The following is a 15112-nucleotide window of genomic DNA, read 5'->3' as shown; positions in this document are numbered from 1 at the left end:
AAAATACAAGTAGTTCTGCTGTAATGCTATAGTTCTGAAGAAACATTGTGATGTAGAAAATAACACAATTAATATTTCTCCTGTTAATAAGGAAGAAAATACATTTATACTTGGGAACTTGGTATGGTTAAGGGAGATATCTTGAGGACACTCCATATTAGTCAATGAGATGCTGGACACGCTACGACATATGAAGATATGTATGTATGTATGTATATAGATGTATGAAGTTGTGTATATATGGAGAGGATATCTCCACGAGTGGGAGAGTCTAGGACCAGAGCCTTAGAATAAAAGGACCTACTTTTAGAAACGAGATGAGCAGGAATTTATTTAGTAAGGTGTCGAATCTAGGAAATTCTTTGCCACAGACGGTTGCAGAGGCCAAGTCATTAGGTATTTTTAAAGCAGAGATTGAAAGGTTCTCGATCAGTAGGTGCCAAAGGTTATGGTAAGAAGGCAGGATACTCAGCCCCGAGAGGGAAATATAGATCAGCCAGGACTTAATGGTGGAGTAGACTCGATGGGCCAAATGATCTAGTTCTGCTCCTATGACATGAACTAATGACCTTTTTTATCCCCCTGCAGGATTTTCAAAACAAAAAGGGCTTGCCAATAACTTTAAAATTATTTTCGTTATTGCAAGCTGAAAAAAGCAAAGGCCTTATGTAGCACTGTTTAATACAGCATCATTGCACAAGTGTCAATGGAAGTAATTGCTTATCAATTTCTGTGTAGAAAGGAACTACAGATGCTGGTTTAAATCAAAGATAGACACAAAATGTCAAAGTAACTCAGCGGGACAGGCAGCATCTCTGGAGAGTAGGAATGGATGGCGTTTCGGCTTATCAACTTCAATGGTCTCTGCGGTGAAACTGACAGACTATGTTCTTAAGAGGGAATGGTATCTGATTGCTGTGGTGAGCGGTTGCACAGAAACAATATTATTTAGACTCTTTCTGTATTTTTCTTCTGCTTGTCAATTTCCAAAGTAACTTATAAATGCAAATCCTGATCAAAACCTTGCTATAATCAATGAGGCCAGCATTATCCAAAATGTTCCCAAATTCATTGCTCGCATTATATCTAATTTGTGATATGGAAACTTGCATTATAGCAGAACTACCTGGAGTTTGCACCTTGCCATTTCTCTGCCCCATTCTTTATAAAGAGCAGTGTACATACAGGTGCACAACCTTTTATCCGAAAGCCTTGGGACCAGACACTTTTCGTAATTCAGAATTTTTCGGCTTTCGGAATGGAAGATTTTTAGCGTAGATTTTAACGGCTGGCTCAGTGGTAGAGTGCTCGGCTCATATCCGCAAGGTCGCGAGTTTGCGCCTCGATCCCGGCAGTTACTCGATCGCGAGTTTGAGTCTCCAATGTAGTTTTTTCTTGCAGAATAGGAGAGAATAGGGAGGGTTAGGCTGGGATCATTCTCTGCAAGATAATCTTAGTGCGGGAGACAAGTGTAGGAGAGGTGTACTGACTGTGTGGGCAGAACTTTGGAAGTGATTGCCCACCATTCTCAAAAGCCGCTGTGTCTCCCTGTCCCTCCAACTCCAGAGGAATCCGCTCCCCGATGGGCCGCTACGGCGACAAGTGGCAGTTCGCCCACAGCCTGAGCTGCGCCCCCTCATCCGCAACCCGGGTTCCTCTGGAGTTGGAGCGGGGCTGGGCTAGAGTTGTTGATGGCTGTGAGTCTCTGGGATCTCCGTGCTTGCAGTGGGCCTGGGGGTCGGTGTCCCGATGAGGGGGCTCAGCTCGGGCTGTGGGCGAACTGCCACTTGTCGCTGTAGTGGCGCATCGGGGAGCGGCTTCTGGTGGTCCTGACGTCTCTCAGCTCCTGTCCAGGGGGGTGGCCGGAGACATCAGGACCAACAGGAACCCACTCCCCGATGCGCCGCTACAGCGACAAGTGGCAGTTTGCCCACAGCCCGAGCTGCGCCCCCTCATCCGCAACCCGGGTTCCTCTGGAGTTGGAGCGGGGCTGGGCTAGAGTTGCTGCTGGCTGTGAGTCTCTGGGATCTCCGTGCTTGCAGTCGGTGTCCCGTTGGTCCTGACGTCTCCGGTCACCCCCCTGGAATGGAGCTGAGACTGGGAACTGTACCGCCCTTGCCCCCACCCTCTGCAACTGCAAACAACCCCACAGTTCCCAGTCTCAGCTCCTGTACAGGGGGGTGGCCGGAGACGTCACAGCCCGAGCTGCGCCCCCTCATCCGCAACCTCAAGACCAAGACGCACCTTGCACACCATCAGCTTCTGTCCCTACGGGGAGCGTGTTGCTCTGGAATTGGAACGGGGCTGGGCTGCTGCTGGCTGTGGGTCTCTGGGATCTCCGTGCTTGCAGTGGGCCTGGGGGCCGGTGTCCCGTTGGTCCTGACGTCTCCGGTGACTGGCACTAGCTCCGTCGTGAAGACAGTGCAAAACCCCCGCGCCGGTGCAATGGGCGGGGAGCTGGAGAAGGGAGGGAAGGGGTCACACACATGGCCTGGAAGCAGAGGGGTGTAGGTGGGGTGAAACTGAAGGGAGCGACAATTTGCTGCTGCCTGCCCGCTGAGTTAAAAAGTTCTCATGCAAGACTCACGATACACTGTGTATCGTGTCTACCGTGGGAACTTTTTGACTCAGCGGGCAGGCAGCAGCAGATTGTCAATTATTAACCCTCCCGCGCAATATACCCTCACCTTCTCTTTTATGAATGGGGATTTAGTTCCCCTTTCTTCGAGGACCGACCGGAGGTTCCGCTGTCACCTCTGCGGGCCGCCCTCGGTGAACGTTTTCAAGGACCTTTCTTCAAGGACTGAAAAAATGGCACTATTCGAAGGTTTTCGTTATTTGGAACTTCGGATAAAAGGTTGTGCACCTGTACTTATTTCAGATTCTACAGAATTTGGATAGAACATTGTCAGTGGTTATTGAGAATAGACATGAAAATGGCATTGAGAGGGAAAGATAGATCAGCCACAATTGAATGGTGAAGTAGACTTGATGGGCCAAATGACCCAATTCTGTTCTGATAACTTATGAACATATACGTGACTAAATAGATCAAGTATCTCTGTGGACATATATCTCACAATGGATTGCAGACCATCAAGTGCTCAGAATTTGTCTCCTTTTAATCTCTTTAATTTCTCTAGTACTGCTCTGCTAAAACGCACTCTTCCATTACATGAGTCATGAATAAGGGAACACTGATTGCATTACAAGAGCCGAATGCATTATAATTATATTTTGATTGGGAACGAGAAAATCACTTAAAAGGTACTTTGGAAACTGGGATCTTTAAAACGTTAGACTTTGATCTAATCAGAAAGGCTAATTGATTCAAGTAAGTTAAGGAACATGGCCGTTACTGTTCAACAGGGAATAAGAAAAATGTCAAAAGAAATCTTATCACAATCACAAAATAGTTTATTGGAAATTGTAAAGCGCTGACATGCCCCAAGAATTAAAAATTAAATTGGACGAGTTCCTCTGATTGGCTACATGTTGTTTTTTGGGGGCATCAAGTCAAGAGTGTTTTATTGTCATATGTCTCAGATGGGACAATGAAATTCTTACTTGCTGCAACACAACAGAATATGTGAATATGTAAACATAGTATATAATGGGGGAAGAGAAAAAAAAAGTTCAATAAATAGCAAATATAGTGCAATAATAAGTCTTTTGCAGTTCAGAACTCAGAGCTTATTTGTTGTTGTGTTTAATAGCCTGATGGCTGTGGGGAAGCAGCTGTTCCTGAACCTGCACGTTACAGTTTTCAGGCTCCTGTACCTTCTTCCTGATGGCAATGGTGAAATGAGTGTGGGTCTTTGATGATTTTGGCCGCCTTTTTGAGGCAGCGACTACGATCGATCCCTTTGACAGTGGGGAGGTCAAAGCCGGTGATGGATTGGGCAGTGGTCACAACTTTTTGTAGACTTTTCCGCTCCAAGTTGCCGAACCAGGCCACGATGCAACCAGTCAGAATGTTATCTACCGTGCAACTGTAGAATTTTAGGAGAATCCTCTTTGACATGCCGAATCTCCGTAATCTTCTCAGGAAGTAGAGTCGCTGATGTGCCTTCTTTATAATTGCATCGGTGTGCTGGGTCCAGGCAAGATCCTCGGAAATATGCACGCCCAGGAATTTGAAGTTTTTGACCATCTCCACCATCGTCCCATTGATGTGAACACGGTTGTGGGTCCTCAAACTTCCCCTACCAAAGTCCACAATCAGTTCCTTGGTCTTACTGATGTTGAAAGCCAGATTGTTGTGCTGGCAACATTTGGTCAGTTGGTCGATCTCACTTTTATACTCTGACTCGTCCCCATCTGTGATTCGTCCAACCACAGCGGTGTCGTCAGCGAACTTGATGATGGAGTTTGCACTATGTCCAGCTACGCAGTCATGGGTATAAAGCCGGGGGCTGAGCACGCAGCCCTGCGGTGCTCCTGTACTAATTGTTACTGAGGATGAAGTGTTACCGCCAATTCAAATAGACTGTGGTCTGTGGATGAGGAAGACAAGGATCCAATTGCAGAGGGATGCGCAGAGGCCCAGTTCCGTGAGCTTGGTAACCAGCTTGGAAGGGATGATGGTATTAAATGCCAAGCTGTAGTCTATAAACAACAGCCTAACGTTAAGTGTTTTTATTGTCCAAGTGGTCCAATGCGAAGTGGAGAGCCAGTGAAATTGCATCCTCCATTGACTAGTTGTGGCGGTATACGAACTGTAGTGGGTCGAGGTTCTTGTCGAGGTTGTAGTTGATGTGCACCATAATCAACCTCTCAAAGCACTTCATCACCACAGACGTTAATGCCATTGGTCAATAGTCATTGAGGCACGTCACCTTACTCTTCTTCGGCACTGGTATTATTGATGCCCTCATAAAGCAGGTGGGAACCTCAGACCTCAGAAGTGAGAGGTTGAAAATGTCTGCAAAGACTCCCGCCAGTTGGTCTGCACAGATCTTGAGAACATGACTGGGTATACCATCAGGTCCAGGTGCTTTCCGAGGGTTACCCCCCTGAAGGATCTTCTAACGTTGGCACTGTGACTGAGACCTTAATACCATCAGGGCGAATGGGGGCTTGGGAAGGCACATCAGTGTTCTCCCTATTGAACTGTGCTTAGAACGCATTGAGCTCGTCAGGGAGTGATGCTTCACTGTCGTTTGAGCTGCCTCCTGATTTTGCCTTGTGGATAGCAGTTAAGCCCTGCCACAGTTGCCGAACATCCGTCTCATCCTCCAGCTTAGAGCAGAAGTCCCTTTTAGCCTTTTTGATGGCCTTACCAAGGTCGTATCTGGACTTCTTATAGACCTCTGCATCACCAGACCTGAATGCCCAAGATCAGGTCTTCAGAAGAATGCGGATCTCATGGTTCATCCAAGGCTTCTGGTTAGACAACACTCGGAAGGTTTTTGTTGGAATGCAGTCCTCCACACATTTGTTTATGAAGTCTGTAACCACTGTGGCGTATTCATTCAGGGCCGTTGCCGAGTTCCTGAACATTGCCCAGTCTAGACTCCAGGCAGCCTCCCCCGACCAGCTCTGTACAGGCCTCACCTCTGGGGCTTTCTTCAGTTGCTGCCTGAATGGTTGGATTTTCCGAAGTGAGGGCGAGGGATAGAGCGATAGGCGTCTTTGATGGCGGTGTAGCAGTAGTCGAGGGTGTTTGATCCTCTGGTGCTGCAGGAGACATGTTGGTGGAAGTTAGGGAGCGATTTCTTCAGGTTGGCATTGTTGAAGTCCCTGTCAGTGGTGGCAAACGCCTCGGGGTAAGCCGTCTGGTACTTGTTGACCACGGCGTGCAGCTCCTCCAGTGCCAGACGGATTAAACAGATTACGGATTAAACCCATTAAATAAACCTTCTCTTGAAATTTGACTGATCCTCGACAATCCCCCTGAACATTCTCAACTAGTATACCTTTACTGAAGAATGTCACCTATCCCTTTCCTCAGAGATGCTGCCTGACCCACTTAGTTTCTCCAGCATCTGTATCTGCAGTTTCTTGTTTCTAAATGTTTTTGTTCAACCTTTCTGGATCATTTGGTGGAGGACATTACTTTCACTACATTTAAAACACATTCTACAGTTCAGCTGTCCTTACTTTCTTTTGGTTCATATTATCTAGTTAAATCCTTGGTTTTAGTTAAACACTAAACTTTATTTTTCTGCTGTAAAATAGTCTAACGGGCCTGTCCCACGAGCATGCGGCAAGCGCGACCTAAAAGGCCTGTCCCACGAGCATGCGGCAAGCGCGACCAAACCAGAAGCGGAGGTCGAGTGAGTGACATGAAGTACGAGCGAAGTCCACGCGTGACATATGGTATCGAGGTGGCTGCGGCAGGCAGGCTTTTGCCGTACGGAATGTTTTAACACGGTCGGTTTTCGGAGCCCTGCGCGATGTTGGGACCAGCTACGCACAACTCCATACGGCTCCGGCGATCGAAGTGGGACCGGCCCCGTGAGGCCGTACAGCTCAAGCGACCACGTTAGGTCGCGCGTGCCGCATGGATTCGCATGCTCGTGGGACAAGCCCTTTAGGTCGCGCTTGCCGCATGGAGTCGCATGCTCGTGCGACAGGCCCTTAAAGCATTCAACAAATATGTTGTATTCCCTCTGAAGACACACACAGCAAATGTATCAGAAATTGAGAAAATCCCAAAACAATTTGTGGGTGGCACAGTGGTGGTTGCTGCATAACAGCGCCAGACACCCGGGTTCGAACCGGCCTACGGGTGCTATCTGTACGGAGTTTGTACGTTCACCCAGTGACCTGTGTGTGTTTTCCGAGGGATCTCGGTTTCCTCCCACACTCCAAAGACGTACAGGCTTGTAGATTAATTGGCTTGGTATAATATATAGAGTAAATGTGTGGGGATCATTGGTCAGCATGGTCACTGTGAGCTGAAGGGTCTCTACACTAAAATAAACTAAATGAAAATTAAAAACTTCAAATAACAAAAAGAAAGAAAATACTGGAGAAACGAGACAAATTCCCAGAACTGGATAATCCCAAACCCAAGCTTTTTAGAAGAGATGGATGCAGAGCAATCTACACATTCATTGGGAATTTCAAAATTCACTGATTCTGGAATAGTTCCAGCAGACTAAAATATAACAAATATGAGAGCCACGATGTAAGAGACGGGGGGGGGGAGGTAAAAGTAACTGATTATCCAAATGTCTTGCTTTTTTTCCTCCTGCTTTCATTACAAAAACTTTACTCTCACTAGTCAAGCACCACCAGAAATACAAGCAGATTTGGGGTTGAATAAAGAATGGGAGGAAACAGTTAAATTAGTACGGAAGCATTTACTATACGGTTCCACGTGTTACTGTAATGGATTCCCACCTTCCCAATGGCAGTCGCAAAGCCACCTAGCCAACAGCTTCCTGCTCTGTCTGTCCTACTTGAATGGTGCCAGTAAATTTAACATTTTCCAATTCACTGGGACTCCTCCAAAATCTTCAGAATTATATTGGATTATACCCAATACATTCCCCATCTCTGATTCTGCATCCTAACAACCCAACCATAGGTGAAAGCTATTCTATCTGAGGATATGTTAGCCATTAGGGGCAATGGTAGAGTTGCTGCCTGACAGCGCCAGAGACCACGGTTCGATCCTGGCCATGGCTGTTGTCTGTACGGACTTTATAAGTTCTTTCCCTGCAACCTTCGTGGGTTTTCCCCGGGAGCTCCCGTTTCCTCCCATATACAAGGATACATGGTTTGTAGGCTAATGGGCTTGATAAAATTGTAAATTGTCCCTAATGTGTGTACGAGTGTTAATGTGCAGGGATCATTGGTCGGCGCGGATTCGGTAGGTCGTAGCTTCCGTAACCGCACTGAATCTCTATCCTAAACATGAGCTCCCATTAATTTGTCAAACACTTTTTGATCTGGCAATTAATGAGTTTAAGCTCTTCCCTTCCTGTACCTCGTTGATAAACTTTAATTATTGGAACATTTTCAATGTTTTCCACAGCTTCTATAGGAGAATACTTGTTAAGCCCACCAATGACTTCCTACCATCATTATTTCTTAGGCCCATTCAAAATAATTCTACGTCTTGCATTGCTGAGCCCATGTCAGTTTAGAAGGATGAGGGAATATCTTATAGAAACATATAAAATTATAAATGGACTGGACAAGCTAGATGCAGGGAAAATGTTCCCTATGTTAGGCAAGTCCAGAACCAGGTGCCACAGTCTTAGAATAAAGAGGTCATTTAAGACTGAGGTGAAGAAAAACTTTTTCTCCGAGAGTTGTGAATTCATGGAATTCCCTGCCACAGAGGGCAGTGGAGGCCAAATCACTGGATGGATTTAAGAGAGAGTTATATAGAGCTCTAGGGGCTAGTGGAGTCAAGGGATATGGGGAGAAGATAGGGGATGATCAGCCATGATCACAATGAATGGTGGTGCTGGTTCGAAGGGCCGAATGGCCTCCTCCTGCACCTATTTTCTATGTTTCTGTCATTCCTTACCATCTCAACCTTGAAAAGAACTGCCTGACCCCATTTTTCTTTTGCCTATACTTCTAGAATGTCAAATACTCAAATTCCCAGCATTGAGCACTTTGCCACTATGCCTTTGTAATGGCATTTCAAATCGTTATGTACCATCAGTTCATCTACTTAGGGAATGCTAACACCATTCAATAAAAGGGGTGGTAATTTTTACTCATTTTTATTCCTTAGTCCAACTCCACTTAGCTCTGTATTCTGCCCCTTCCTGTTTAATGATGTCACTTCTCAACAGCACACTTCATGCCTTGCATCAATTTCCGCTTAAACAATGCAAACCCCCATTTCAACATTTTCATCCTTTTCCTATCCTTCAAGTCGTCCCCCCTCTTCATACTTGCTTACATGGGTCAGTGTTAATTTGTTTGATAACCCTCATGTCATAAGGTCATGTGATAATAGATTTAAGCCATTCAGCGTGATAATAGATTTAAGCCATTCAGCCCATGAAGTCTACTCCGCCATTCAATCATGGCTGATCTATCTCTCCCTCCTAACCTCATTCTCCCCATAACCTCTGACACCTGTACTAATCATGTGAAATGTTATGAGGCAATTTTCAATATTAATAAAGGGAATATAGAAGTGGAATTTGTTGAAGCAACTGTGCAGAGTGTGTACTATGAAGTGAGGAATTCTCAATAAGTTGAACGACAAAAGAGAGTAGTTAGAGGAGGGAGAGGAAAGCAAAATCAATGGTTGCAAACTGTTCAGAAGAAATGGTCTCATTATGTTATTTCTGATGTTGATGACGTCCATCACAGAGTGGACGTTGAGATAGAATCACAACAGACAGGGTTTCTACATGAGGTAGCAAATGAGGGAATTGGAACTCACCTGTCAGCCTGTAAATCTTCCGTCAACTCATCCTGTTTATTTCTCTTTCTAACTCGAGGCACAACACTCTTCCTCGCCAGCAATCGGTCATGAGGTGTTGGATCTTGTGCTGACACAATATCTTCAATGTCTTCCACTAACGAATCACAGGTTGCCGGCATGTTCTGCAACACAAGCCCTCAATAATTTCATTACAAATTTTAAACATTTGGAACTAATGTCCATATAAGTTACATTTATACAAGTTATCGTATTTGTAATGGTAAGAAAATGTCATCTTCACACTGAAGACGGCTTCTGTTATATTGTGTAAAACTATCACCATGTTGAATGGTGTCAAATCCAAAAGGATCCAGAACCTCAAAAGCTGTACATCAATGCCATCTGTAGCAGACTTATAGAGTCATAAAGTCTTTCAACATGGAAACAAACCCTTCAGCCCAACATGCCTGCATTTGGTCCATACTCCTATAAACCTGTCCTATCCATGTACCTGCATAAATGTTTCTTAACCTTGCATTCCACCACTCTGTAACCTCTTGTACCAGAATATAATTAACCCTGCTGTCACCATGATGACACGAGGCCAACACTGGCTCAGTCAGCAATGTAGAAAAGCATGCAGCAGTCCTGGCCATAACCAAAAAACTCAGTGAAGGTACGACGTAAACATGCAAATGTGCTCTCCCATTATCAGATCCAAAATTTGGATAAGATTTGTCAACCATCACTAACTATGTTTCAGATGGAAACTGATCCTTCAGCCCAACATGCCCACAACAACCTGTCTCATCTACACTGGTCCCACCTGCCCGTGTATGGCCCATAACTCTACAAACCTATCCTATCCAATCCATGTACCTGTCTAAATGTTTCTTAAATGTTGCGATAGTACCCGTCACAACAACCTCCTTCGGCAGCTTATTCCGTACACCTACCACCCTTTGCGTAAAAAAGTTACCTCTCAGGATCCCATCATAATGTCCTCTGGTTCTCAATTCCACTACTCTGGGGATGTCTTGTATAACTACCAACTTTTATACTAAATAGTTTGACTGATGAAGGCCAACGTGTTGAAAATGTGTGCTCAAAGTAATACCAGTGAAAAGTCATCTTGAAGCAGTTTCTTTCTTCACAGCTGTTGCCTATACTGCTCAGCATATCCATAATTTTTAGTCTGAAGGGTCCCGTTCTCCAGAAGTGCTGCTGCCTGACCTGCTGAGCTACTCCAGCACTTTGTGTTCTTACAGCAATTTCTTTCTACTGCCGTGGCACTTTTAGGCAAGTTCCAAGATTGGTGACGTACAAACATGTAACATGGAGGCAGTGCTATACCCCGACACCTGGAGTAACAACAGGAGATGTGGGTTGATAAAAATCGGTCCGAAGGAGGGTCCTGGCACCAAACATTGCCTGTCGATGTTCTCCAGATGTAGACACAAAATGCTGCAGCAACTCAAGGGACAGGCAGCATCTCTGGAGAGAAGGAACGGGTGCTTCGGGTCGAGATCCTTCTTCAGACTCCAGATGCTGTCTGACTTGCTGAGTTCTTTTCCCACAAGGCAATTGATGTATTTTTCTTTCTAGTTAGCAGACATGTGTTGGGTGGGGTGATTCCCATTGAAGGCCCTCACGAGTTAGTGAAGCGCACCCTGTGGACGGTTAACACTGCTGCCAAAGATAGACGATGGAATGACTTGCATGTTTCAACAACTTAATAAATCGACCTCTTCGATATAGATTTGTGGAGTACAGAGGCAAATAAATAAATGATGGATCTTTGTCCCAAACATTATGGAGGGCACTGTGCGTTCTCCCTGTGAACATGATGGTCCAGATTCCTCTAGCGTGTAGGATAGTGCTACTGTACGGGGCCATCACTGGTCGGTGACACGGTGGGCCGAATGTATCTCTAAAGACTGCAAGTCTAAAGAATGGCTTCACCGACTGAAGACTTTCTCCGGCATTTGTAGTTTCTTCTTCCCCCGGGTCCCCCATGAGGGATCCCAGGCTGCGTACGAAATGCCAGCTGGAGCTCTGCACACCGCTGCTTCAGGCTGCCGCGGGCCAGCGAATGGAGCGCTCCCCTCCAGAAAGGGCTCACCCACTCCACACTGAGAGTCCACGCTGCGCCTGCCCTTGAAGCCCAGGCGCGTCCCCGAACTTTAAATCTCCGACTGCCGGCCTGCAGCCTACACCAACTTGAAGCCGCGGTCTCTGGTGGGGGAGGCACCGTTTCAGGACTTACCTGGACTTTTTACTTTGTCGGCACATCTGGGCGCCCGCAGCAACGGCTGCGGAGGGTTGAGGTCCCGACCACGGGGGGGAAATGGAGGAGGACTGGCCAAATTTTGTGCCTTTCACCACAGTGATGAATGCTGTGGTGGATGTTTGTGTTAATTTTTAGTGTGTTTTTGTGTGTTCTTTTTCATTGTACCGCTGCTGGCAAATTCATTTCACTTGCACTTCATGTGCAATGTGACGAATAAAACTGATTGTTCCAAAGATGGGTCATGACCCGAATCATCGTCTGTCCACTCCATCCACAGATGCCGATTGGCCTGCTGACTGACTCCAGCACTTTGAGTTTTACGTACAAGATTCTGGCATCCGCCATTCCTCGTGTGTTAATATTCCAGCCTAGATCTTGGTGCAAAGAGGAATTCAGCGATTCATTTCAAAAGAGAGGTGTATTGAATTGAATGTTGCGCAGTCAGTATTCCTTCTTATACATTCCCACTCGTTAGCTTATGATAATAGGAAGGTCTCTGATTAACTAAGAAACTCCTGCAGTGACATTCTGAGGCTGCGATGACCAGCTCCAACATCTGCACGTACCCTCTGACCAATCGTGGAATATTCCTCCTTCAATTCCAAGTTCCGGACCGAGATGAAAAACCAACGTTTCCAGGTGGAAACTTTGCATAGCGTGGTGTGCTGAACATGAACAGATTTCAGGAGCAAGAAGGGCGGTGGGCACAAACTTCTCCAAGCATAAACAGACGCTTCCTCGATGGGCAGCATAAGGTTAAAAGCTCAACACGTATGTAAGAGGCAATTTCCTTCTTTTCCTCTTCAAATTTATAGATCCTTGCCCACAAACCAAGGGAGTCAATGCGGACAGTAACCCCGGACCATGCGCCTGGCTTTGCAGAGCACCAGTCGGTCTATCCAACTCGCTGAACGCCCAATCCCACTCTATTCTCATCCGAGCCCCAGACATGCATGTCGCGCTGGCTCAACATCAGCCTCGGTCCTAACCGAGTGCCACTTCTCGTACCCTGGAGCCCGGATCATCCTTTCCCCAGCCCCAGCCCCAGCCAAGTATGGTGTCGTGGCCCCTCTCCTCGGCTCCCCGCCTCACGCCTTGCCCCGACTTCTCCCGGAGCCCGTTGACCCAGCCGCTGCACATTGCTCCGGTCGGTCTCTCTCCCTCCCCAAAACCCGGCTCCTGCTTTCCCTTGCCCATTGCCTCGGCCCCTCTCCTCGGCCCCTCCCCGGCCGGTCCCGGTCCCGATCTCGCTGCCCCCGGCCCCTCTCCTCAGTGATCCCCCCTGTCCCCACTCCCAGTGACTGGTCCCTCGGCCCCTCTCCCCGGTGGCGACCAGTGCTAGACCCCTCTCCCACTGGGATGGCTCCCTCTACCCACGGCCCCTCTCTGCTTGTTCTCCCCGGTGGTCCCTGCCCCGTTGCCCCGTTGCCCCAGGCCCTTCTCCCCAGCCCCGTTGCTCCCACCCCCAGGTCCTGCCGCCTCTGCAGGGCCCCGTTGCTCCCGCTCCCTGACCATGCCCGGTCACCCCTCTCCCCAGAGCCACGGTCACCGTCCAGCCGCCGCTGCAGGGCCCGTTGTCTCCAGGCCCCAGGGCATCTATTCCCCACCACCAGGCCAGGCCCTGCCGCCGCCAACTTACTGTCCACGGGGATTCACTCTCTCGTCCTCCGACTCCGCTGCGCCATCACGCGCCGACCTCCGACCTCTATGTGCGTCACTTCCTGCCGCGGGAGGGGGCGGGGCCAATGATCGGAGCGGTTGATGATCGTCGGTTGATCCTCGAGCGGAGCAAAGATCCGGGTACAGCACAGACACATAGAGCAGTGAAACATAGACAATTAGGTGCAGGAGTAGGGCAATCGGCCCTTCGAGCCTGCACCGCCATTCAATGTGATCATGGCTGATCATCCAACTCAGTATCCCGTACCTGCCTTCTCTCCATACCCCCTGATCCCCTTAGCCACAAGGGCCACATCTAACTCCCTCTTAAATATAGCCAATGAACTGGCCTCGACTACCCTCTGTGGCAGAGAGTTCCTGAGATTCACCACTCTCTGTGTGAAAAAAGTTCAGTTTTAAAGGATTTCCTCCTTATCCTTAAACTGTGACCCCTTGTCCTGGACTTCCCCAACATTGGGAACAATCTTCCTGCATCTAGCCTGTCCAACCCCTTAAGAATTTTGTAAGTTTCTATAAGATCCCCTCTCAATCTCCTAAATTCTAGAGAGTATAAACCAAGTCTATCCAGTCTTTCTTCATAAGACGGTCCTGACATCCCAGGAATCAGTCTGGTGAACCATCTCTGCACTCCCTCTATGGCAATAATGTCCTTTCTCAGATTTGGAGACCAAAACTGTAAGCAATACTCCATGTGTGGTCTCACCAAGACCCTGTACAACTGCAGTAGAACCTCCCTGCTCCTATACTCAACAACAGTGCTGGAGAAACTCAGCGGGTGCAGCAGCATCTATGGAGCGAAGGAAATAGGCGACGTTTCGGGCTGAAACCCTTCTTCAAACTGATGGGGGGTAGGGGGGGGAGAAAAAGGGAGGAGGAGGAGGAGGAGGAGCCCGAGGGCGGGGGGATGGGAGGAGACAGCTCAAGGGTTAAGGAAGGGGAGGAGACAGCAAGGGCTAGAATTTCAAGAATCAGATTGGACACACTGGTCTGAACAGTACACTTTTTATAATAGGCAAGCATAATACAGGCAGTTGTGAATACTGTGGGCAAGAAGAGACAATAGAGCATGTCATTATACATTGTGAGAGGTATGAGGAAGAAAGAAGACAAATGAGTGAACGATTCAGAAAAGAAAAGTACAATTTGATTTAATAGATATTTTACAAAATAATTCATACAAGTGCTATCAAATCCTATTGCTTTTTCTCAGGGTAACCAATTTGTTCGGAAAGATATAGGTTATTAGTATATAAGTTATAATGTTATTTGATCCACACTCCATACCAGTTGGTGGCGGTAATGCACTAAAAAGTTGTTTGCCAACCACCAAAAAAAAACTACATAGAAGAAGAAGAAGCAAGGGCTAGCAAAACTGGGAGAATTCAACGTAAATGCCATCCGGACGCAAGCAACCCAGGCGGAATATGAGGTGCTGTTCCTCCAATTTTCGGTGTGGCTCACTCTGGCAATGGAGGAGACCCAGGACAGAGAGGTCGGATTGGGAATGGGAGGGGGGGTTGAAGTGCTGAGCCACCGGGAGTTCAGGTAGGTTATTGCGGACTGAGCGGAGGTGTTCGGCGAAACGATCGCCCAACCTCCGCTTAGTCTCCCCGATGTAAATCAGCTGACATCTAGAGCAGCGGATGCAGTAGATGAGGTTGGAGGAGATACAGGTGAACCTTTGTCGCACCTGGAACGACTGCTTGGGTCCTTGAATGGAGTCGAGGGGGGAGGTGAAGGGACAGGTGTTGCATTTCTTGCGGTTGCAACGGAAAGTGCCCGGGGAGGGGGTGGTA

General features: G+C 47.5%; 1 protein-coding gene across 1 annotated transcript in view; it reads right to left on the bottom strand.

The window, feature by feature from the left end:
• cdkal1 (CDK5 regulatory subunit associated protein 1-like 1) overlaps nt 1-13433 on the bottom strand; it is a 555783-nt gene extending 542350 nt beyond the window's left edge. The window contains exons 1-2 of the mRNA XM_055654805.1: nt 13276-13433; nt 9365-9528 (exon numbers count right to left, since the gene is read on the bottom strand). Of these exons, the coding sequence (XP_055510780.1) occupies nt 9365-9525 (161 nt within the window). The 5' untranslated portion in view covers nt 9526-9528; nt 13276-13433. The remainder of the gene's footprint in view (nt 1-9364; nt 9529-13275) is intronic.
• Between the last annotated feature and the right edge of the window lie 1679 nt (nt 13434-15112).

This window comes from Leucoraja erinacea, chromosome 2, assembly GCF_028641065.1.
Source record: "Leucoraja erinacea ecotype New England chromosome 2, Leri_hhj_1, whole genome shotgun sequence".
NCBI lineage: Eukaryota > Metazoa > Chordata > Chondrichthyes > Rajiformes > Rajidae > Leucoraja > Leucoraja erinaceus.
Note: the sequence above shows the minus strand (reverse complement) of the source record. Positions and strands in the feature narration are given on the sequence as shown.